General features: G+C 47.4%; 1 protein-coding gene across 5 annotated transcripts in view; it reads right to left on the bottom strand.

Annotated features, from left to right (window-relative positions):
• Positions 1-286: 286 nt before the first annotated feature.
• The window catches only part of drp2 (dystrophin related protein 2), an 80,114-nt gene continuing 54,691 nt past the window's right edge, over positions 287-25,709 (bottom strand). For 3 of the 5 annotated variants that reach the window (XM_029847397.1, XM_029847401.1, XM_029847400.1), the window contains 17 exons: positions 24,432-24,510; positions 23,035-23,095; positions 22,146-22,207; positions 21,598-21,672; positions 20,016-20,217; positions 17,557-17,642; positions 15,745-15,902; positions 14,088-14,254; positions 13,191-13,302; positions 12,438-12,574; positions 11,738-11,803; positions 7,664-7,729; positions 6,671-6,817; positions 5,533-5,779; positions 3,531-3,648; positions 3,341-3,454; positions 287-2,743 (listed from right to left, as the gene is read on the bottom strand). In XM_029847397.1, the coding sequence (XP_029703257.1) occupies positions 2,724-2,743; positions 3,341-3,454; positions 3,531-3,648; positions 5,533-5,779; positions 6,671-6,817; positions 7,664-7,729; positions 11,738-11,803; positions 12,438-12,574; positions 13,191-13,302; positions 14,088-14,254; positions 15,745-15,902; positions 17,557-17,642; positions 20,016-20,217; positions 21,598-21,672; positions 22,146-22,207; positions 23,035-23,095; positions 24,432-24,510 (1,917 nt within the window). In that variant the 3' untranslated portion in view covers positions 287-2,723. The remainder of the gene's footprint in view (positions 2,744-3,340; positions 3,455-3,530; positions 3,649-5,532; positions 5,780-6,670; positions 6,818-7,663; positions 7,730-11,737; positions 11,804-12,437; positions 12,575-13,190; positions 13,303-14,087; positions 14,255-15,744; positions 15,903-17,556; positions 17,643-20,015; positions 20,218-21,597; positions 21,673-22,145; positions 22,208-23,034; positions 23,096-24,431; positions 24,511-25,709) is intronic. The other 2 variants (XM_029847398.1, XM_029847399.1) reach the window with 2 other exon arrangements.

Here is a 25,709-nt window from a genome sequence, read left to right as displayed (position 1 = left end):
GTAAAGGTCATTTCAGTGATAAAACAGGAACCGCCGGCACTCAAACAGACGATGAGCTTGAACCCTGCGTCACAGAGGGCGATAATCATTCCTTCAACTGGGAAATACCTGAGAATCACAAATGGCGGTTAAAATTTAACAAAAACCCCCAAAAAGCCAGACGAAGAGGCAAATACAAAGATTTTATTTCTGTACACAAAGAGTAGAAAGCAGCCATAACCCACTTGTTATTACAGTAAAAAGCTTTTCTTTTTTTTACTTCTTCAGAAAATGTCTATATATAGATTTAAAAACTCCACGGAAAAGAAAGCACAGAGTGTTTGAGCCGGAGCCGAACTCGATATCGAACCCAATAAACCACGAAGACGGAAATGACCAATGAGGTATATTAATAGTGAGTCGAACAAACGAAGCCTCCGCTGGTCAGTAAGGTATGAGTGTTGTGTCTTTGTGTCTGAGGTTAGGTGATCCACCCCCCACCCGCCCCCCCGATTGGCGGGAGGCGGTGCACGAGTGTGTGTCTCCTTCCACGGTGATTAGCGCAGCGTTAGCCAAGCGGGCTAGCTACATGCAGGACATTAGCAGCGTTCGTGGTGGTCCTTTTTCGTCGGTAACGTCACGTAGAACACGATGGAGACCGTGTGGGGAACACAGCAAGCAGCTTTAGAACTCTCTACACTCAATATTAGACTGTGTGTGTGTGTTCATACTCCCCTTGTTTGTGTGTTATTTCAACCTACATCCTATATATTCTAAAAAATACATGGTGATCGTCATCACGCGGCCTCTTTCCGTGCGCTGAATATTACACCAGTTTGTGTACCCACACAATAACGCCCCAGAGGCTGCTGGGAGCTCATCGGTGTGTAATCAGATGTACGGATGTCAATAAATAAACGCCTATGAATAAAGATAGCTTGTCACGGCGTTGCGTTATTTTTTTTGTTTGTTTTTTCTCTCCTCTCCACCCACGAGCGGAGCTGCGCCTCTTTGTTCTGACATGTGAGAGCTTAACTCAAACCTTTTCTTGAGCGACGCCGCTGCATCGGGAGATCTAACAGATATGATAATTAGCGCTAGCAGCAACGCAACTGGGAGCCCTGGGTGGAGGTGTGAGAGGGCCGCTCTACCTCGCTTCCCTTAAGGCGATTAGCATTTGGACCGCATCACCTTTCCCGGCATGGTGACCTGCGGTACTGCAACCTTGGGAATGGTTACCCTGGCAACGGCACCAAAACTATTAAGCGGGGCATCTAAAGGAGGATGGTGTCAACACGCGTTCACGGGGCGCCTGGAGGGGGCGGCTGACAGGGAACGCTGCGTTCAGGTTTCAGGGTGAGGTCAGCACGTGGTTTCCAGGATTAAGATGAATTCCCGTCATTTCTGCGGAGGCCACGCGCTCGCGGGGGAACACCAAACCGCAGCGCATTTGTCTCCGGCGATCTCTTGTCTCGCTCCTGGAAGGCACATCAAACAGAACCCCCCCCGACCTGCCCTCCAGTGATACATTTTTTCCTCTCCACCTTTCTTCTTTTGTTTCGAGTCTTTAGGCTCTTCAAGCATCACGTTCGCCCATAAAAGCGCCGTTTCAACGACGAATCGCTCAACCGCTGCGGCAGTTTGAAGCGAGCCTGCAACCTACTTCCCTGAATGTAAGACGATGGATAAAAACGCCCGCAAACCTCTTATTTACCGCCTCGGTTTGGTTTTAAGGCATTGACTGACTGTGTCATGTTTGGAGCAGACTGGCGCTGGTGGCGTGAAGGCGAAGCCACGGCCATTACTCGTCTTTTTGTGACGCTAAGTGCAATTAAGCTCCCATTAGTGAGAAAATTAGACAGGTAGCGTCAGAGGCTACCGTGCTGTTCAACATGGTGCTTGTTAAAGCTGGTGTGGTGGCGACGTGCTGAGGGCGCTTTACCCTCACGGTGCTCCTCCTTCCTTCCTTAGCGCTTAGCGTGAGAGTGCTAACATAGCAGAGCGGACACCTGTTAGCTTTGTCTTTCACAGGCGGATATTTTCTCGTTCAGGAACGTGAATCATGCGGGATTCTGAAAACTTGTGGACCAAGCAGGCGGAACTTGTGCACAGCAAAGAGAGAGAGTGCACGGGCACCGGGGAACTTGAGGGCTGATTTAAGAGAGGCGAGGAACTGGAGAGGATTAGAGGAACACAGTGTTTGCATACAGAGGCGCTGTGCTAGGGGGCACTTTGGCTGTCTTAAAGAAAATCATGGATTTAACTGCTGATGTGTCACTCTCAGAGTAAATGAGCTTCCTGTGAGTGACGAGCACGCAGCCAGCCCCGCCCCCCTGGGGTCGACCCCAGCAACATTAACCCTTCCAAAACACAACGACACCACAGACAAACAAATAAACACGGATGATTTCTCGATCAGTTCTTTAAAGAGAGGCCAATTGGTGCTGGAGGTGGACCCAGTCCAGCGGCGCCGTGGCGTTGCCGCCCGCTGCTCACTTCCCTTTGGCTCATTAACGTGGTGACAGACGGCTCCAGACGCTCAGACGGATCAGACGGACGTCGGTGTGAGCCTTTCAGGGGCGGGGGGGAAAGGCTTTTAGTGCACGGAGTTCTGATTGGAGAGGCGGCGCCCTGACAGCTGCTGCCGCCGCGGCGGTGGAGGACTCATCCCGGTGTGTGTTGGCCTGACCTCTGCCGTGACCTCTGCCTTCAGACTTTCTGCTGCTCCCGACCCCCACAGTGGATTAGATATGAGAGGGTGTGCCTGAAGTGGAGAAGTACAGGTAAAAACCCAATCATTCACCCATCCATCCATCCATCCATCCATCCATCCATCCATCCATCCATCTATCTATCTATCTATCTATCTATCTATCTATCTATCTATCTATCTATCTATCTATCCATCCATCCATCCATCCATCCATCCATCCACCCATCCATCCATCCATCCATCCATCTACCCATCCATCCACCCATCCATCCATCCACCCATCCATCCATCTACCCATCCATCCATCCATCCATCCATCCACCCATCCATCCATCCATCCACCCATCCATCCATCCATCCATCCACCCATCCATCCATCCACCCACCCATCCATCCATCCATCCATCCATCCATCCATCCATCCACCCATTCACCCATCCATCCATCCATCCATTCACCCATCCATCCACCCACCCATCCATCCACCCATCCATCCATCCACCCACCCATCCATCCACCCATCCATCCATCCACCCACCCACCCATCCATCCACCCATCCATCCATCCATCCATCCATCCATCCATCCATCCATCCCTCCATCCTCCTCTAGCGGTGGCGTCTCAGCTGTGTGCTCAGGTGATCCGACCTGGTTCTGAAGGGAAGACGTTCCTCAGCTGCTCGATGACCTCCTGGAGCTGCAGCACCGTGTCCTGCTCGTGCTCCAGATCATCGCCTGTGACACGTAGCACATCCGTGAATGCTGAGGGGATTATTATGGGATGAGTTCACATGCTGAGTGTGGTTGTAAATGTGAGCCCAGCCGGCCTGAGGATCACCTGCTGCTTCGGTGTCGGTGGTCTCTCTGCTGGCGGCCTCCCCATGGTGACCCCCCCCAGACACCGGGGAGGACAGAGTGGACGGTTCTGACCCGTTGGCCTCCGAGTCGTCTTTGGGCTGTGAGGTTTGATAACACCAAATATTGATAACTGGAGGAATTTCATCATCATTATATATATTTCTATATATATAAAAAATTCCATCCCTCCCTTCCGCCATCCCTCCTTCCATTCCTATCTCCCTCCTTCCATCCCTCCCTTTCTCCCTCCCTCCTTCCATCCCTCCCTTCCGCCATCCCTCCTTCCATTCCTATCTCCCTCCATCCATCCCTCCCTTCCTCCATCCCTCCTTCCATCCGTCTCTCTCTCTCCCTCCCTCCCTTCCTCCCTCCCTCCATCCCTTCATCCCTCCTATAAGCGCTGTTCCCTCTTCTACTTGTTTGTAAATCTCACAAACATTTGGAATATATAAATTGACCCTTCAACAAGAAAAAGTCATTTCCCTTTTATCTACCAACTGACTCCACCGATGACAGTTTTAGTCGGAGGAGAAAGATTTGTTGGGATTACATGAACATCTCTTTCTTTCCGGCTCCGTCCAGCTCATCCTGATATCTCTTTCTCTATATTTGCTGACCCATATGAGCACTTGATATCTGCATTCCTGCTGCTTGTGCTTTATATTTTCTCGTGTACGTCTTCACTAACTCTGGTCCCCAAACCTTGAATTCCATTAAAGCTTATCCACCGTCTCCACTCTTTCTTGGCTCGATTTTTCCTGCTGCGATGTTTCCACTTGCTTTTCAAAACCTTTCCATTTGAAAAACGACACTATAGCTGATGGACCCTAAATGGAGGGTCACTCTAGTTGTTCAAACTCTAATCTAGTCCAGAGTCGATTCCCTATCTTTGACCTTTGAGTTGGAATAAACAAGATTGTGCCAGAGTACAGTAATCTCCGGACTATAGGGCGCACCTGATTAAACCGCATAATCTAATTTTAGAAAGAAATTCAATTTGGTATTCATACAAGCCGCACCTGTCTATTAACCGCATAAAAACACAGATCCCGGAAGTACTCAGACGCAGACTTATGCCTACTTAAAGCTCCACTTTACACCGAATGGAAGATACGTCAACGAAGGGACGTCTTCAATCACACACATAACCTGGCTTATGGTGTGAAGGTGCAAACAGTAATTAAATACATCAACAACCAGAACTCAATAAATAGAACACTAACATTGAAAGTTGCAAAAGATAACATTTACAACGAACAAAAACAGGGTTAACACCAACCTGAACCCACAGACACACTGCCACAAAGCATGCTGGGAAATTCTCACACTTACCCTCCCCAACACGCTACACTACCTTTGCTTTTCTTTTCAAACGGTGCCTGTGACGCGGCAGTAACACAGCAGCAATACGGCAGTAACACTAACGGCTGGTTAAAAAAACATACCGGTAAAATTTCTTCTTGCATTTTCCATGATGAGGGTCTGTTTATGCTAATTTTATTCATACACAAAGCGCGAAGTTACGCTCAACTTGCGTCTTCCTCGACACATATATTCCACCCGTCTGTTACCTTTTCCGCTCGAGCGCCCCTAGCGGCCGATATAAAAATTACGTAAATAAGCCGCACCGTAGAACAAGCCGCAGTGTTTAAAGTGTAGGAAAAAAGTAGCGGCTTATAGTCCGGAAATTACGGTAATATTATATTAGTATTTAATTTATATGTTACCAGTAAATGTTATTTATGGTCAGTACTTGTGAAAAAATGTCAACCAATCAATGAGTGCTTTACTGTGGCATTGCTGAAAGGGTCTATTTTTAGCTATTTTAATTAAAAAGTCCTCATTTTGACTAACTATGCTAATATAGCTCATACTGAGCTGAACTTAAAAACATTTCCCATCATTAAACTGGTTGTTGTGCAACCCTGTCAGCAAGCAAACGTAATTCCAGTTGGTCGGCCCAGGAGCCAGAACACTGTAACCTGTAGCAGCAGCTCCCTGAGCCTGCGCAGCTGGGACTCCAACTGTTTGTTGTGGTCTTCCAGGATCTGCATCCGCGTCTCCAGGCGGGTCTTGTGTTGTCGCAGGGCCCGCGCCTCGGCCAGGAGCTCCTCGTCCTGCTGGCCCTCTGTCGACCCCATGCCGGTCTCTCCCGCCTCAGTCAGCATGGGAACCGAGGCGGCCTCTGCATGTTTCCACTTGAGCCTCCTGTACTCACCCTGAAGCACCCTGTGGAGCCACAGAAGGAAGAAAGAACGGTGAGGGCCCCTGTGCTGCTACGCTAAAATACAGGTCACATGCTCACACGTAAACACGAGCATTTATTCTCTGCTGTCGATAAAAACGTATCGCCAACCCGGGGCTGGCCGATTCTTCATAATATGCTTTAAGCAAATTCAATAATATATGAAATATGGGGCCTATAGCTGTGAGAGCCACAGCAGAGGCTATAAAACAAGAACCGGTGGGAACCGGTCCAAAATAAGGTCAGCAGAGTACCAACTAAAGAGTCACATGGGCCCACATTGTGGACTGGGTCAAGGTTCTAGACACCTGCAGGGCTCTCGTCCACATAAAACTGCGCAGATGTGAGCAAATGTATTCATATGAATCACTCAGGCAAAGGTTGCCTCCGGTAACCAATTAAAAGGACAGGACTCAAATTAGCTTTCTAATATAAAACGCCCGGATGTCATAGCTACCGAGATGTGACTCATTCAACTGGAAGAATTCCGCATTCCAACCAGCGGAGGAGTGGTTTTACTCCGATCACCCCAGTCAATCCATGACCGTCTCTCCCATCTTTGCCACAAGAGAGGGAAAAAAAACCCTGTTTCCAGGTCTGACATAATATGTTAGAGGATTTACGGCCGGATTTCTACCGATATTGTTTTCTTAAGGCTGTTTACAGGGTTTGAGGGTAAGAGTGATCTGTTCTGTGAATATCGACGGATTTGTCGGGAATTCCCTAAGGCCTCAAGACAAAAACAAAACCTGTGTTATTCCTGCACGTTCTGGGGAAAGAGAGGAGTTTTGATAGGCTTTTAAGATTCCAGCCGCAACAAAACCCGCGGCTCCACACTCACTGTACACGCGTTGTGTTCGGCCGTGGATGCAGACCTGTTCTCGTTCTCCAGTCGGGCCAGGGTGCACTGGAGCTGCTCCTTGTTCTGGTGCTCCAGGTGGACCAGCAGCATGTGTTGTCCGCAGGGCGAGTCCTGGTCCAGAGCTGGGCTGGAGTGACGCAGGAGGTACTGATCTTCATCCCTGAGTCCCCCACACAGGAGACAACACGCTAAGCCACCAGCACACAGCCGCAGCCGCACAAAGCCGAGCCAAGGGCGGGATGGGCCGAAGCCAGGCGAGGCCAGGCACCACAGGACGAGGCGCAGTGAGACGAAACTGGGCCGGATGGAATGGACCTGACCGAATTTTGATTGTTTTGGGTCCCAATCCACACTTGTAAACAGTGGGAGATTGTGCCTTCAATGCTGGCAAATGATATATTAACATTTATTAGAAATTCAGCGTGATTATACTGCTAAAGATTCCTCGCCAGTTATTTTAACCGGATGCCAAGTGTTATTGGAAAGGCCGTCATTAAAGCTTCTATTGGAGACTGTGTTCAGGACCTCAGTGCTTTTTATGGTACAAGCAGCAGAAACACTGAGCTCAGAACAACGTCTGCACAGGTGATGCGGTGAACGCCAGAGCCAGGCACACAGAGCAGCGGCGTGGACGGATCAATCACAGCCTACGGACACACGTGTGGCTTCTCTACATACACACAAGAACGTGTAAGGGCCAAAGAGCAACACAGGAGATGTAAGGCGTCACACACAAACACACACACGGTTCTCACAGAAGCGCTTTGTGTATCTACGCTCCCAACCAAGGACTTCAAACAGGACATGTGCGCATAATGAAGGAGGGAGCGTGTGCATGCTGGTCGCTCTGGGTCATTTTCATATTCTTCCTTTACCCGCAGCGGCGTGCACGCACACACATACACACACGCGCACACACACACGCACAGGCCTGATTGTGCGCAGAAACACGTACGGTCTCTGCTGCGGTGGCAATGACGGAGGGTGGAGGTGGCGGCGTACTCACAGGCTTTCATCTGGCGACAGGCTGTCAGTGAAGAATGAGCAGTTCTGGTTCTCCATTTCGGCCAATCTACACACACACACACACACACACACACGTACACAAAAGAGACACAGATGACAGGGTGGATAAACTATTTCACTGCTTTTACTATTATGGGCTATAAACTCCACAGCAAGCTGCTCTCAGTCGTTCAGAAAGCTGGATTCTTCAGGAGTTGTGAACACATCCAGGAAGGCACGGAGCAAAACTTTGATAAAAACGCTGTGAACTTGCAGGACGCGAGCAGTCAAACAGTCTTCCGGGGAGGTGCGGGACTGCAGACAGAGACGGCGTGTGCACTGGGGCCGAGAGAGTGTTTTTGGTTCCTGCTGACTATCAGCAGACTCCTGCGCTGTGCACGCTGCTCTATTGGCTGTTTCACTGCCATCACGGAGAAACTGCTGCAGCAGGAAAATGTAGTTTCAATGATTTATGCCGGGATGAGTTTGAGGACCATAAATATGAAATCGCACACAGGATTTGTTGCATTGGCGTTTGACTGCGGTGTAAATGGGTGGGATGTCCCGGCACAGGCGTAATTACAACTGCTGATAAAACTGTAAATAAAGGAAAGATGCGACATTTGCGCGCCGTGGCTCCTGAGATAGCTGGTCTTCCTCTGGTTCTTGGACGTGCCAGCGTGACCTTTAGCTGGATACTGAACCTCTATTCAACCGCCATTCAGTGTGAAAGAGTATGTGTGAATGTTTTATGAGCAGTTTAGGGAATCAATACGCTCGAAAGGTGCAGTATAAATGCAATTCACAGTAAAGTATAGGACCACTTTCATGCTGCCTAAGCAATTAATGTAGCATAACAGGCTGCCAGGTGCCATATGGAGGATATTAGTGGGAGAAAATGAATGTAGTAATAGTAATAGCCTGTTTCCAGTAATGTATGCTCACCTGAAAACAGCATATAGAGATGGGGACATCTAGAGCACCCCCCAGTGGTAGGCTGCGGTGAATCTGCTACCATTTTTCTGTGATTTCATGATGATTCTAGACTAAAGCCTTTTGTATTTTCAATAGCTTGGAAACAGAAAAGCTTTCAGACAGCCTGCCACACGCAGCCCCTGTGATTATACAATAGACCTTTATCACAGCAGTCTGTCCGCCACCAGTAATAGCTTAAATACACACGCTGGTCCCAGTGAAACTAATTAAACTTTTGCTTTATTCAGATCAAAAGTCAGAGGTCCTTGCTGAATAGGAGCGGCTCTGCTACACTAAACCACAATCGATTTCATTAATTACACATGCAATTTCATGTCAATATGGCAGCTAATGGCACTTAAAAGCTGCACTTTTGGATTTATTAACTGCCGTAGTGTTAAGACAAGGGTGGGGGTGGGGGGTGGGGGGGCAATTAGATGCAATCTGCAATCACACGTAAAGGCCAATAATTCCCAAGCTGTAGCCTTAAAAAACACGTTTTCCCATTGTTGAATATAAAACACTGCCCAATATGAGCTATTTCTGCAGTGCTGTATTTCCACAATGACTTTTTTGTATCCATTTATTCTACTTTTGTCTAAAAGCATGAGTGAAAACGGAAGACATGCTCTGAATATGTGCGGGGAAAAGTTCAATCCACTGAAAAATGCATGTTAATAGACTTAGTGCAGACTTCTTCATCTCCATGTGGTTTTATCCTTTAAGTAACTGATAACCAGCAGTGGGAAAAACTACCTTACTGATGCAAATGTTCTCTCGCTCTCTCTCTCTCTCTCTCTCTCATACACACGCCAGCTGAAATCATTCATCAAACACGCTGCAGCCACACACGATATGCACCACGCTGCATCATTTTTCTAAGACTGTCACCAGCCGTAGGAGCCGCAGACATGAGCAGGAGGAGGAGGAGAAGCTGTAGAAGATGTCATAGGCATCCATGTTACACTGTAATTATCTCTCGTGTCCATTTCTGGTCTCAGCGGAGAGAAACAGGAGATTTACAGAGGGCCCGTTACAAAGGGCCCGACTCTCAAATAGAGACTGCTCATAAGTCATTGTGCAACACTATTCATCAGTTTGTCTCTGCAGGCGTGGACACCCAGGGACAACCGCAAATGAGGGTGGAAAGGGCATGGGATAACAGGCAAGGCTGTGTGTGTGTGTGTGTGTGTGTGTGTGTGTGTGTGTGTGTGTGTGTGTGTCTCGCTCCGGCACGCATGTGCGCCAGGCTTCTTGAATGAATGCAAATAGACCTGAGAGGAAATGAGAAATAGGGGAGAGGGCAAGGCAGAGAAAAGACAGAGCAATCCTAACCGGAGTGATTATCTTCTCCTCGTTCATCCCCGAAACCTGGAAAACATGAACTCTATTTCTGATATCAGCGCGGCGGGAAAGGACAGGTAGAGAAAAGATAGGGGTTGTCATCGGGTTGGTCTTATTTACATATCTTTCCTGACCTCAGACAGCAAACATGGCATCGCCTTCAAAGATGAACATTTACGTCCCTCGTTAGTTAAAGGGCACTTTGACACGCACGCCCCCCCCCATCCCCCCCTTCAGCACACACATATACACACACGCCTGTGTAATGTGTCACACCAAGCAAGAAAACAACCAGACACTGACCTGGGAGTGATCACATGTAAGATTCAAACACTCTTTATATTCATGTCCATGAATGTCAGAGTGTTCCTCTGATGAAAAGGGGCGGGGCCAACCTGCTGTGAATGCATGCTAACGATTGAGTCAACAGTCACCACGCACACATTCGTCCGTGTTTTTGGACGGTGAGAGGAACCTAATGTACCTGGAACAATGGTTAGAAGATGCAGAAAGCAATGGGGAAAAAAATGACTGCAGCGAAGTTTGAACGTTCTGAGAGGAGCAATTTGGCCTTTTAAACCCACATTTGAGCAAAAGCAGGGATAAGAAAAAGAGAAATGCAGCATATGATTGAAAAAGCAGAAAAATCCCCTTTACAGGTATTGGAAATCCATCAGGGAGTTCAGAACATTACTCAGTTGTGTATTGATAATTTAGTTTGTGGTCATTATTACACACTTTTCTTTTTAGCACCAAGTCACACTAACAGATCATCTTGTGATTCAACGAAAAAATCTTTATTTCAGTCCACTGTCATGAAGCCTGTATGCAAATCCGTTTTTACAGTATGTTGGCTGAGCTGAAATGGCCTCGAGGCTCTCCTGCACCGGTATTAACCCCCAGAAAGTTACGTTTGCATAATGGAGAATAAAGAATATCATATTTAATAACAGAGGGGAAATGAGAGAGTAAGAGTTACCAGAAAGAGGGGAAAAATGAACTTGGGGTTGGGAAGAAAAAAAGACAAATCAAAGACAAAAAGACATGGAAAACAGGAAACAGGATAGAGAAAAAAAGAGCAGCTAGAGAGGACATTTCTCTTATGTTGTTCTGGATGTTCCCTCTGTTTGGGTTGGATGTAGGACCTGAGGGAAATAAAACACAACGGCACTCATACTGCAGGGTCAGTGGTGATGTGTGTCCAGCTCTGCTATTCTGTGGGGCAGAGCTGCCAGGGGCACAAGAGCCCGCTCTCCTGCCCTGTTTAGAACCTGTCAAACAGATGCTAATCCGCTCCAACAGCTCCCAGGTGACCAATGGGCTCACTGCCTTCGGAAGTGACAAACCGCTGGGCGCGCTGAACCCCGCCGACCTCCACACACTCACGCAGGATTGCTCAGCTGCCTTTGCAGGGACTTTTCACTGACTTCTATTCATTTTCCATTAGCTTCAACTCACACCTCACCCTCAAACTTAAATCTTAACCTTGCAATTTAAAGTTATGGGGTCCGGTACAGCAGTCCAGTCAAATCCCCATGTTCACACCTCATGTACTGTTTATAAAAAACACACACAATCTTGTACACACACGTGCAAGATACTGAAATCCACCAGAGTTCTCAGCACTACAGGTCACAAGACAGTCAAATCAATACTTCTATCAGGGCGAGGGGAGGAATAAAGGGTGAGGGAGTGATGGGAGCAGGGGAGCCTCTGCTGCAACGGCTGGATGTGTGTTGCAGGATAATTCACGTACCTGCTGGCGTAATGCTCGATCCTGCTGTGCGTGTCCGCATGAGGCAGCTTGGGCGACGAGCACGGCCTGTGGACAAGAGAGGCTGCGTTGACATCACGCCAGGGCGTCTCTAACAGCGGGACGTCTTTTGGACATATGCTTGCTATAATCTTAAATTAGCCCGCTAAATTAGGGAGGCTATATCATCTGACCATCCTATATCAATAAAAGTGACAGCCGCGAATCAAATTCATCTCATTTCCGATTTTGAGCAGAAATTCAAGGGTTGTTTTCCCTCGACATCCTGAAATCCGAGAAAGCCAACATGTCTGCGATATCTGCCAGGGTCAATACCCCCGACCCAATAATCTGCTGAGAGAAGCTTCCAGCCCATAGGAATGCGATAACTATGGCCACACTTTTATGAGACGGCGGAAGGTGTCCCTGACAGGAAGTGCAGCGGTCACATGGGCCCACGCCGTGGGAGCCCCGAGCTATGGTTCTGGATGATCTGGCAGATTATGATATTATTGCTCTTGTTCGTTGCTCAGGGTGAGGGTCACTCATGTGAGCAGAGCATCTGATCCGCAGTGATGACTCTGAGCTCCACACAGCCTTCGCTCCATCTCAGCCACGACACAGTTAGATAATTAGTCTGCGACGGTTCGGCTGGAAGCGAGACAGGGAATCAGCCGTGGAACAGAAAAGTGCTGTGACTCACGTCTCCGAGGCCTCGGCTTCCAGCACAGATTGGACCGGGAGGTAACCTCTCTGGGGGTGTTTGGTGAAGTACTGCTTTGACCTGAACTTATTCTTCAGCGTCTTGGCGAAGTCCCTCATCTTCTCTCCCGATGTCGTCTGGAGCGGGATCGAGCATGAGGGGGAGACAAATGACAGCGATTCTTGGGAATGTTTCGCCACTCATCACTCAATTTCCTCACCCTGTCAATGCGGGTTTGTCTCACTATAACCTATGATGACAAACTTATTCCTCCTTGTGCTTCATCACTCTCACGTTGCTCTTTCTCTAGACGTCTGTGGTCATTGGAATCTCGCTGCGATGAAAAACTGTTGCTTCTCTTTGATAAAAAATATAGTCTGGCGGGGGGAGAGAAAGTAGAAAGTAATCCCTGCTCGGGCGGCCTATTGCCATATATTAGAGCTCGGGATTGATTAGACATTAACCCCTGTCGCCATCTCCCTACAATCCAGCTGCACAGCACTCCTTCAGAATTAAGTCAATTTTGCAGTCACTTAAAAGGGACAGCTGCTCGGGCTTCAGTCCACTCGTGTCCCCAGAACGAGTGTGCATGTTAATGCCGAGAGCTGCTCAACTCAACTCCTGCACGCTCGAGATTTACATGAAACACTGTAATCACGTGTAATTCTGCAGCCCTTTTACAGCCTGTTTTGTCTCTGGAAGCACCTCGCCACGTCGGAGCGGCTCAGAAAAGTCGACGAGAGCTGGTCTTACCGGAGTGTAGTACTCCATGATGGGGTAGTGCAGCTTCTTCCCCTTCGTGGAGCGACCGGTTAGAAAACACGTCTGGCAGATGTCCACGTTGAACTGCTTCAGACTGCGATATCTGTCAAGATCAATACGGCACAATAGGCTGAACGGACGGTTGTGAGGGAGCTTGGCAGTCTGGCAGCTTGTGTGTGTGTGTGTGTGTGTGTGTGTGTGTATGTGTGTGTGTGAGCAAGACCATGTTTAGAAGGTAAATCATGTTCCACAGACTCATTCCAGGTGTTTGTCCCTCACAATAACCTGCTAAGAACGCCAAAAGTTGCGCATCAAGAGAAATATAACACAAACACGAATCTAAATTAAACTAGAATGTTAATCATATAGTTAGTATCTAACCACATATGGTGCAACCTAAATTCATTATTTAGTTATTTAAGTATTCAGACTCGTGAATACAGTGAGGCAAGCCTCACTGGCAACAGTGCAGATGAGCAAGTAGCAGATCAAAGCACAGCTAATGTCGATAAAATAGAGCAATGACAGAGATCAAAGCGATAGGATTTTAAAAGAATAAAAAAAGATTTATAAAAACGTGGAAAAAGCGGAAAAAACATCAGAGGAAGCAGGTAAAAATTTAGGAAATGGATGATTAAGGATTTGAATTGATTGAGTGATGCTCATTTGTATGAGGTAGCCGATTCTTCTAAATCTGAGGGTTGTGAGCAGAGAAGGATTTCAGGGCTTTGTAATTGTAACCAGTGGCTTGAGCGGGACTAGTTTGCCAACGAGGCGTCTTTGAGCCAAGGAGGACCCCCCACTAGGCTGTAGAGTACGATGATGTGTGTAGGCGGCACCAGTGGTAAATCTAGGGCAGAATGGTAAAGATAAAGGGCGCGTGACTACCTGAAGCCCTTGATGGGACACTGTTTGCAGATGTAACACTTGGCCTGGTGCTTTGTGGACTCTGCGGCAGTCACGCGGTGAAGGACAGGCAGCCAGACCATCGACTGGGGCTCCAGGCTCATCCACTCCAGGAAGTGAGACACCTCAATAGCAGGTTTCCCCGGGGCCTGGAAAATAAAATCGGGTGGTGGGAGGACAGACGGTAAACAATCCAAATATAAACCAGCACCAGGGAAGGCAGAGTACATCATGTGTGCTTCCTTTCTAAAAGCTTTTCCAGCAGCGAGATGTGGTTTTAAAAAAAAGAAATAAGAAATAAATGGAGTTTCTTCAGGGTAGGGCGAAGGGATCAGAACCAAAGAGGCTGTTTACTGTACGTGTGTGGACGGGTGTGCAGGCTGGCCTTGTTTAAAATTTCACAAAAAGGAAGCCAGCCTAATAAAAGAATGACCTGCCAAGCACTTAAAATCCATGATGTGCTAAATTCTCATTAAGTCTGCATCACAGATGCATTAAGAGGTTGATTTCCCTGGAGCTCCCTCCACCGCCCAAGCAAAGCAGCTTAATAAATGTGTGTGAGGTGGCGCGCCGATCACACACACGCGTGCAGGGGTGCACTCTTCTGGGCACGATGGAGCAGAGGAGCCCCGCTTTGGTCCGTGTGGGAGGGCAAATTTAGCATACCCAACACCTGGAAACTGGCACAGATTCTGCTGAGCGTGCTGACACATCTTAAAGCAGCAGAGCCAGCAGATGGATCAGTTAAACGCCATCGTGAACCTGGCGTAATGAACATCCAGCCAGCCATCAAATTTTTTCCGTTTTTGCACCAAAATAGCCTCTTTGTGACCAGAATGATGTGTTCTGGTCACAAAGAGGCCAATTTGCAAGAAAGTGTGGCAGCGTTTCACTGGGTGTTATTTTTCATTAAATATACATACCAGTAAATAGAGTATACACTTAATTGCCTTTATCAAAATAGCTTAAGAAAATAACATTTTAAGCCAGAGAGCCCAGACAACGTTAGACTGTACTTAATCAGGATCATAATCATTAAAGTGGAACTTGGAAAACTTATGGTGCCAAAAGAAAGTGTGGAGTGCTCCATTATGACGATCGAATTGACTTAATCTGAACTTTATAGGTGACATTTCTCTCCGGAAAAAAACCAGCAAAGCAGGGGCAGACAAATGGAAATTCCCACTTTGAACATTTATCATCTTCAGCTATTGATCGGCGCACTGCCGGGGCCCGCTTCATCATACCGATAGATTTTCAAAAGCAACATTTCTGGGCCGTTGACTTTATTTTACGAGCATTAAAAGCACTACAATGCAATATTAATGTGATGTAATGTGTACAGCACAAGAGAAGTGCTTCCTGTCAAGAGACGCTCCATTTTCATTTTGGTGAAAGGCAACATAAATAAGTGTGTTCGTCGCAGCAATGCAGCCAACAGGAACAGGGTTTGACAGGCGTTTGACTCTTTGTCCTCAAAATTCTTGTATGAATGTAAATCAGAGCATCCTTACGTGCACAATATTCACCTGCAGCAATTAGATGTGATTTCTTTTTTATGGCAGGTATTAAAGGTATTAAAGACTGAAAAATCCTGCTGATCGTGCAAGTGCTCCTTTTATAGTGAAAATTGAGTCACCAGACGGAAGCAGCTGCGGACGCTGGGCTCCACGTTGCTGCCACCGAAAGCTGCGACCTCGCCCAACTGGCGGGGGATCTGGATGGCCTCGTGCAGCAGCAGGCTGAGGTGGCGCTGGTCGGTCAGCCCGCCGGGGCCCGACACCTGACGGAACAAATCTGAAAACACCACAAAATGAAACCTGGTTTTAGCACATCAACACCTGTCAGCCTATAAACTACGTATTCATGAAATAGTCGATTTAAAAGCAGAGATTCCGATTTAATCTAAATGTTTATCATTGAAATATTCTGTTAAGCTGTATGGATACAGTGTAGAGTTTTTGTGTGTGTGTGTGTGTATGTGTGTGTTTCATAATAATGAGCTTCCTATGAGAGGCTGAAGTTAGTTTCGTAGAATAGGAAGTTCAGTTGCGCATAGAGGGGGAATCGGCATGGGTGGCCCCCCTGATCTCCTCACAGATGAAAGCGGTGTGTAAAGTGCATCTTCCCAGGTTTGAATGAAGCCTTTACCGAGCGGGCTGGGACCTGTCACCCAGGAGATGAATGCTGACAGGCGTGTGAGGGTGCAGCTTAGTTTCAGTAAAAGCATCCACTCTCTGTTCTCACTCAACCCCACGGGGACAAAGCTCGGTTTCAGCACCTGCATGTTTAACAGTCCCCTCTTTATAGCTCCCATAACCTGAGCCAAGGCACATTTGACATTTTAAATTTCACCAGTGTTGCAGTGAGACAAGTTTGTGCAGACGCTTTAAAGAGACAACAGCAAACTACAGGGGTCCCCCAAACACGCAGCCCGCATTGATGCAAAGCCTGCAGAGAGCAGTATTTCAGCTGGAGTCACCACAAATTAGCTGGAGTTCATTTGAAACTCTGTTTAAAAACGACTCCAAGCAGAGATGACACATTTAAAAGTGGCACAGCAAGTTTACAGCTTTGGCCCGAGCTTACCGTAGTTAGCCTCTTTTATTCAGTAGCTAAATAAAAGTGTTGAATATTAAAAGTGTTGATATTATTAGGAGGGTAAAGCCTTGGAGGGGGTTTATTTGCTAGGAAAAGCTGTGGTCCTTCCTTAGTCTGCATCCATTGTGTGTACTTGGCAGAGCTAGAACTCCCACAATGCATTTGCCCTCAGCCAGCGGGAGCGGCAGCAGTGGCAGTGAGTGTGTACCTCGAAGCACAGACCTCCAGAAGTCCACAATTCCCTGACTGCGTGCGGTGAATAGAGAAAGAGCCCGTCTCTGACTACATTGTGAGGCAAAAATCAATGTCAATGTTAACCTTCAGCGGCTCGGCGCTGAACTACAGTTCGACCCTCCGATCAGAGGAAGAGGATGAGGTCATCGCGCTCCATGCCTCACTCGGCGGGTGTCCAAGCTCCGCGGTCTCCCTCTAAACCTTGGTGATCTACCTACAGCAACACACGCTGCTGGTTCCAGATCCGAACTCAAAGTCACTCCACATTAGTTACATTTACAGGCTGCCTCGTAAACCGGGGTTATGGCACAACTGTAAAAGCCGATTAGACACAAGCGGCACACCAATAAAACCTCACAATAAACCCCATGATTGAAAAAATACCCTCTCCATTTGACTGGAGAATAAAACATATGTGGAAAACGTGCACGCACAAATAGTGTCTCTGGAAAGCAATCCTTTTAGCAGGCCCTGTTGAAATCAACCCAGCATTGTGCACGATGGTAGCGCCCTGGTTTCCTCCATTAGACTAAGTGAACGCCTTCATGTCATGGTGCTAATGGGGGCTGTTTGTGCCCATTGTTTGAGATGGAGGAGATGCATTAGGTGGACTCACATTTGTACTTCTCCTGGACGTCTGCGTTGCACAGGCTCACCAGTCCCATCTGGAAGCTGAGAACCCGCATTTTGCCGTTTCGAGCGCTGGAGACGGAGAGAGACACATTAAAAGAAGGGAGATTAACTCATCTCATCTGTGTTGTTGTGTTCAAGTGATGCTTCTTGACGCGCCAATCGGCGGAGTCCTTCCCAAAGGCGGGGGGATTTCACGGGCCCAGCGCTACAGTAAAGGTCGGCGGGACAACGTGAAATTAAATTTGAGCCCATCCTGAATAAGTGAAGTCGTTACGGGGCCCTGATAAATGCTCCATGAGTTCATGGCTGGAATGGTGATAATAAGTGCACATTCATCATAATGTCACTTATGGGCAAATACATAAATGTGCACATTTACACGCAGATGAATTATTGATACACGTCCAGCCTTTGAACGGGTCTGATACGCGTTCTAAGACAAACATACAACCCTTTTTCTGGCCAATGCACACCCATTGAGGTGAACGCTGATTCGGCCTGACCCAAAGGGGCCGTATTAGCTTTCTGCTTGAATAACCGAGGTATGCCACTGAATTTGTGCGAGAACGCTGGATGTGAGAGCCAGAACCCCATTACGGCTGAGATTTTTCCACGTGCCAAAAGAAAGCGAAATAATTAGACGCCAAGCAGAGCAGCGCTTACAGAAATTATGGGTTTTATTGAATTTGCATTTGAATTGTTAAGTGAGAAGTCAAGAACGGCACATTCGCCGTGAACATGAGGAGCTCCAGAAAAAAGACAGAAAATTAGAATCAGAGCGAAATGAAATGTTGCTTTGAGTGTTTTCGAGACACCAATGAGGGGGGTCTTCAATCTGCTGAGAGGTGCGAGCTGCTCAGAGCACCAGACCGGCAGTCCAACAAAACCCGTCACGTGGAGAAACGAGCTGCAGGACAGGCAGAGTCCAACTGCCGTTCCTCCCAATTAGACAGATGGAGTTGGTCCAGAGAGCACATGGGGACGACTTCCTGTCAGCGCCGTTCACACACACTTACACGCCATCTTCAATATGTTCCCCAGTGTTGGTCCTTGAGGGAACATGTCACTCCTGAACACCCTGCTGCAGCGTGACACGCAGGAGTGCACGTGCTCACGCTCGGTGAGGCTCCAAATAAACACCCAGACTTCCTTCAGACTCACTAACCTGGTTTATTGGAAGCCTGACTGACATTTCTATCAGAGCTACCGTCTGAGTTTAGCGGCCCCACAAGGTTTATTCATGCGATTCTCTTTCTGGGCTTTAAGATTTCTCCTTGAAAAAGTAAAGAGTCAAACTGGAGCAATTATGAGGTGAATACCTGGATAAATAAATCAGGACTTGCTTGAGCCGTGTCTCAGCTGTATTGATTGGACCTCAGCCTGGACGGTTTTATGAAGATGTCTGTAGCCACTGAACCAATTACACCAATTTGTAGACAGAGAAGCGAGGAGGCTGGACCAGAGACTTTGTTTACAGTCTACCTGGGATATGCAGATCGAAGCTCTGGGTTTTTGATGCCAGTGCTGTGAAAAAGTGTGTGAGCCTACAGCTTTCAAGCAGCTCTTTAGCTTTTCTGAGGCTGTTGCCTTTACCGCTATAGCCTTTAATCCCTGTTCTACCATTTAAAACGACCCTGGCAGCACAGTGTGCTTCTCATTTTACAGAAGCAGATTCAGCAGGGAAGGTTGCAGTCAGGAGGCACCATTTCGTAAGAAAAATGCCCCTCGCTGATCTTCCATCTACCATTGATAGCCGTTGCATATGGGCGAAGTTAGCTCCACGATCCATTAATGTCATCGCCAAACAAAAGGATGCATTTTGGTTAATTAGCAGCTGCCAACAGCTCAAGAAAGAGGATAAAAAGCGGGACCTTTATTCATCCATTTTACCTATGAGACATATCTGGGCTTAAAAGCATGTAGGAAAAGTCAGCGCCAACCAATTAGCCATCATTTTCTGACATTTTTCTGGGAAAAAAAATACATGGTGATAAAAATACATGGTGGAGCTATTATTCTGATGATGTCACATCCTGTACAGCCACTGCACATAATGTCCATTTGCAGTGGCAGATTTTATATATATATATATATATATATATATATATATATATATATATATATATATATATATATATTTATATACAGCCCAAACCCATTTATATAGACATTTATTTTCCTCGATGGGCCGGATAAGAGGAGGCACATTTTCTTTTTGTCTCAACAGTTCCACAAAGCTTTTAGAACTATATGCTTTACTCATGGGGGTCTCATCATCATTAGATTTAAAGGACACTCTGTAATTAGACTTAATATCACTGGGGGTGGCTATAAGAAAAGCAGAGCACATTCAATTCCCCAAACAAGGTTTAACAGCTGATTTCCGCTCAGCAGAATAACGACTTGTCCTTTGAAATATCGCTGCAGCTACCTGCCACCTACCTGTCATACACATTGAGCAACCAGTTGAGACACATGTCCACGCAGAGGGGAATGTTGACCAGGACAGAGCGCTCCTCCTCCAGCCGTTCATACAGAGCCGTCAGACCGTGGATCATCTCCACCACGTCCATCACGTGCTCCCCCTGCTGCAGCTCCTGCTCCCGGAACACCTCCGCCAGGCTGCTCTGCGCTACTAAATCCACTGGAAGTACACACAGATGTAATCGTACGCCACTTAGTTTGAGTGTTCTCACATGAAAAAGTCATTACCGTGCATTAGATTATATCTCTTTAGTCCTGGCTGTTGTGTGCAGGCATGTGGAACGCAGGGCGCTCTCAGAATAGAGCCGCGTAAAACCGTCTACAGTTTTTAATTGCAGTGTGGCCATGTTAAATACATGTAATTCACATAATCTATGCAATCAGCCACAAGGCTGGACCTTCATCCTCACCTCAGGGAGCGTTTATTCACCCACTTTCTGCCGCAATCTTGTTTCAAGAGCAGTGACACAAATTTGATCTCACTAAACTCATCTGATGGTTCTCCTTGTGGGGATGGTGCTGAGGTAGAACAGACAGAGGAGATGGGAAGATGTTCTCCCAGAGTTGGGCGGGAAGCGGCTAAAAAGGCACGGGCGCTGCTCAATCATTCATGAAGTGTGCAGAGAAAATGGGAGTTCTGCCGTTATCAAGGCAGCCCGGCAATTAAATCCTGCAACGATATCAACCAGTGGACGAGGAGAGCGCCAGATAAAAGTGTGAGCAAAAGAAAGGGAAAAAGGAAGGGCGACGTTTTCCTTCGGTGCTGCGAACATGCTGAGTTTAATGTAGGACGGAGAGTGAAAGGAAGGTGTAACACAAAGGAACTGTGTGTGTGTGTGTGTGTGTGTGTGTGTGTGTGTGTGTGTGTGTGTGTGTGTGGGCACAGCTGATATGAATGATGAAAAAGTGTAAACTTGCAAATGGGCTCATATAAAGTCAGAGGGAGTCCAGGCACTGCAGTGATGCAGGATGGGAAAATCTCAGGTTGCCAAAATCAAGAAGAGCACGAAAGAGCGAGTGTGCGACGGTACCGGGGAGCAGAGAGGAGCCGCGCGGCACAATTAAGGACAACGTCCTGCAAGGAAAAAGACTGGAGGAATTAATAATAAGCAGCAAAATTGAGATGCTGTGGTTGGACGAGACCTGGAGAGACACATATTCAAGCCTCAGCCATGCAGAAGAAACTAATTGCCCTCCTTTTCTGTAAGCCAAATTGACCAGTTAATGGCTGTAATTATCTCTCCCGCCCTGATGAAAACGCAGAAGAAATCAAGGTGGCTGAGTGGCTTTGTCGGCATTCATCAATACTTTTGATTTCCGCATTTTCAAGTCTGTAATTAATTCTGAGTAAAGGGAGGAATTTAAAAGGCGTTTGCCAGTAATGTGGAGACGCCCGACAGCTCCTTTGACTATTGAGTAAATAAAAGTGCCGCAGCTAATCATCAGACCTCTCCATAGGACAGCTTGACTTATTGAAACACAGATGGGAAAGCCTTACCCCCCCCCTCAGATTTTACCATGAATTAAAGCCTGTACTTACATCTGAGGGCCTTCTGAACCCGCCGCAGCTTCATAGCGGTCCTGTATGCAGAAAACTTGATGTTGTTCAGGTCCGCTAACGGAGGAGGAGAGAGAGATCGAGAGATAGTGTGAATAAAAAGATGAAGCAAAAACAAGCCTCCTGGAAAAACCTTTCCATTATGAATTAGACGTTATTATCTCCCCCTGCATTTATCGCACGAGCGCAGAAGTCCCTTAGTGAGCTGGGCGCCGCTAATTCCTCCACGCGCAACAGCGTCGTTGTTTTCCCTGCGAGCGCCACCCGGACAGATTAGATTAACAGATAAACACATTATGTCATTATCAAAATTAATTAAAGGCAAAGCAAAGTACAATCACAGCGGTGGCAAATTGGGAGGCTAACGACAGTGTGGTTGTCCCCGAGGTGTTTCAGACACAGGGCCCCTAATGAGCTGTGTGACAGGTCCTTCAAAGCAGATGTGCACCGGCGCCGCGTCGGCGCGGCCCAGTGGGGGTTCAGGACGACCGTGCACGTCTCACGGGCACTTTAATTGTCTCCTCGCTCACCCAGCGCTTGGTACAGCTCTGTCATCTTTGGATGGTCCCAGCATGTCGTCTGGGCTTGATGGCTATGGGAGGACGGAAGAATGAAAGGAAGAGAAGAGAAATAAAGGAATCAGATCATTTTGAGGATGACAAGTGATGCTAGATGAAGATCTGAAGCTATTAAATAAGAAAAAGATTTTATTTAAATGTAGATATACTGTATATATATATATATATATATATATATATATGAAGAAGCAGCGCTGGTTGTTTTCATGAGATTTCTGGCCAGTTTTATCAAATACAAACCCAAATTCTCTGCTGGGCAACATATTTTGTGGAGAAGGCATTTATTTTGACTAATGAGGTCTTCCGTCGTGTAGAGAACACAATCATAATGAAGTCAAAGGCAGGAAGTCTGCCAGGACCCGGTGGCCTTTCAGGATGGCATTCACTCAGCGAGCAGCGGGCTTATTGTTTGGGATCCAATAAAGCACGGTCGGATAATTTGGCGTTTGCTGTGATCTAGCAATAAAGCGATAAACTCCCCCGTGATTTAATTGCAGGCAGAATAGTTGAACAGAGCTGGCAGCAAATTATCAAAGAAGTAAATACCCTGGGGAGCACGAGACCTGCAGACCAACACAGATAGCATCAGGCCAGCTGGGCGCTTGGAGCCGTATTGACATACGAACGGATAAACGCACGGGTGCTCCCACAAATGGAGCTTACAACAGTTCCATGGACTTCCTCTCTGTTTTATCACGGCGACGCCACACAGATCTTAACAAAATTGAACTTGATGTCAAAGCTTTATTCTGAAACACACAATATGAGCTGAGCTTCAACAAACAGCCAGGAAATAAAAGGTCACCTTGACAGCTCCTGGTTAGGATTATGAAAGACTTACTTTATATAGTAGGGCACTTTGTTAGGCGAGATGGCGCGTTCCCATGGTATCTGCACCGAACCTGCGTGGAAACACAGCAGTTCATCCCAAATGTCACGCGTGTAAAGCCGCTCAGCTTAAAAGCCCGGCTCGGCCAGTACAACTGGTGTTTTAAAGCCCAGCAACAAATCTGGTGTGTTTCGGCGGAGTCTTGCTTGGCAGAGTGTAAATAATGTGGGAGGTGAAGGAGTCTTAAAAAAAATGGTGGAGAGCAGATGGGAAAAAAGGACAGGACCCACCAGCAGAAGCAAGAGGCAGGAAGTGATACAACGGTCACACAAACAGTGTTAGTGGCTAATATTGCATAACCCACTTGTTGTTGTTGATGGGCTTTTGTGTTCCGACTGTAATAGTCGAGGTTGGGGTCTTTATTGCTGCCACCCTGGCAGGTTCTTCCGTTTTATGATGCTACGCTTTTGACTCTGGTGAGAGTGGAGACTGGTGCTGATTAACAGACGTGCGGTTATTTCCTGTTAGCTTAGCTGCTTGTGTGGGAGTATCCTTATCTCTCAGAAACGCTGCAGGGGCTTCGCCTCGGCTGACACTGAGAGCGTTGGAGGGTTATTAGCTCCATCAAAGATGGATACGAGCGATTAGTGCCCGTAGCTGTTGGCTAACAGTGCAGAGTTAAAAAAAAACATATTTCGTTTGAATGTTAAAAAAATTAAAACTACTGTTGGAGGTAAGAGCGAACGCTCACATTCCCTGTCTTGGAAATCAACTGTGCACCAAAGCACGTGCATCAAATGTCATATTAAACACGGGATGGTGGGATGGTGCACGGTGAGATGAGCACAGTGAGGCAAAGGCAGACTCTATTGCAGGATGCAGTGGGCTGAGCTGGCAGTGGAGTCATGCTACATAAGCCCTGGTGTGGCATCTCTGAGCCAGTGTGACAGTAGTTAAAGTGGTTGGGAGTGGGGGGGGGGGCACTGGAGGCACACAAGCACACACCACTTCAGACGGAGCCTGAAGAACAGGGAAGGAGAAAAGCCTGCATTTCTGCAAGGCTTTTTCCATTTCTTCATCAGCTTAAACTGGACCTAAAGCAGGCGAAGTAAATTACCCCCCCCCACCCCCCCCCCACCGCTCCCACCACCCCCGCCGCCTCCTCGGCGTAGCCTTTGAAGCACAGCAGGTAAAAGAAGAGACAGAATTCGCAAATATGCTCAAAGGAGAGCAGCGACTGGTGCGCGGAGCATCATCGGGGATGCTCCGCGCAACTGAGCGCTGGAACTGATGAAGACAGATGAACGGGGCCCCTCTCAGCTCCACCTCTAACCCACAAAACCACACAAACACGCGCGCGCACGCACTGTGCTAGATGAGGCAACCGCTTCAAATGCTGAAGATCTTACTGGAAAGGAAATGCTGCGATCCGGGGCCAAAGTCTCGATGTGCATCCTGGAGTTGCTTCAGCCGCTCCTCTATGGAACCCTGAGGACACACACACACACACACACACACACACACACACACACACAGAGTCAAATCAAAGGAAGGCGCGCCGCTCTCCCCTCTGCTCTGCAAAATAACCCAAATAAAAATGCGTGCGAGCAAATCACCTGCATCTCCTCCATCAGACAACTGCGGGAGACAAAAATTGTTGGTTTCCTGCGCTGCCCCTCATGACAAACAACAGGTTCAAAGAGAGATTTCAAAATGAGGACGAAGCCAAAGCTTACTTGCTCATTCTGTGTGTGTGTGTGTGTGTGGGTGTGTGTGTGTGTACAGGGGATATAAGATAGTCATTGCTTTTCTAAAAGCATTACATGTCAGTTATGTTTCCCCCTAAATGGGATTTAGCCCAACTAATCCCGGTTTGCTGTTCAGTCCCTTGGAATGGGTCCATGAGTCATTGTCAACTGGATGTTTGAAACATGTCAACCACAAACAATGGCCGGTAAATCCAATCCCAGCGCGGTCGGGCGACAGATCAGGTGAGAAATCACGAGGGCAAAGGTCAGAGTCGGCGTCGTGAGCGCGAGGCTGGATGCAACTGAAAGGTGTTACGATTCGTGGTTGTTTAGGACCCGAACGCAGGCAAGACGCAGTGATGAAAGCTCCAAAAATTGGTTTTATTAAACAAACACAAAAGGACAGTCCTCCTGGACTGCTGGGAAGCAACAGTTCGTCCTCCAGGTGCACACAAAGAGCTCCAGCGTGGAGCCACAAAAATCACAAGAACCTTCAAAAACCAACAAAGACCCTAGAAATACCACGTTGCACAAAAATCCTCCGATACTGGAAGGCCGGAGTCTTAGACCTTAAATAGGCGGCTGATCGCTAATGTCCTGCAGGTGCGCCAACAGGTGGCCGGAGCATGGCTCCACCACGCCCCCTGCAGGAAAAATACAACTGGGAATCCTGGATCACAACAAAAGGGCAACTGAAGGCTGAAAGCGACTCACTATTCATCGCTCTTCCTCTCCACAAGGAGACATTCTCATGCTACAAATTAAAGTGATTATGGTTCCTCTTTGCTGCAGAAACACTGCTTTATGCCATTAAAGCTGGCATTTGGGCTGGCATAAGGAAGACAAACGATTAAATTGTCCTTTATTGACAAATATTAGCAAAATTCTATTGGGGCCTGCGCGTTCAGCAGCATCTGAAGAGCCAGAATCAACAGGGTA

This window comes from Takifugu rubripes, chromosome 14, assembly GCF_901000725.2.
Source record: "Takifugu rubripes chromosome 14, fTakRub1.2, whole genome shotgun sequence".
Taxonomy (NCBI): domain Eukaryota; kingdom Metazoa; phylum Chordata; class Actinopteri; order Tetraodontiformes; family Tetraodontidae; genus Takifugu; species Takifugu rubripes.
Note: the sequence above shows the minus strand (reverse complement) of the source record. Positions and strands in the feature narration are given on the sequence as shown.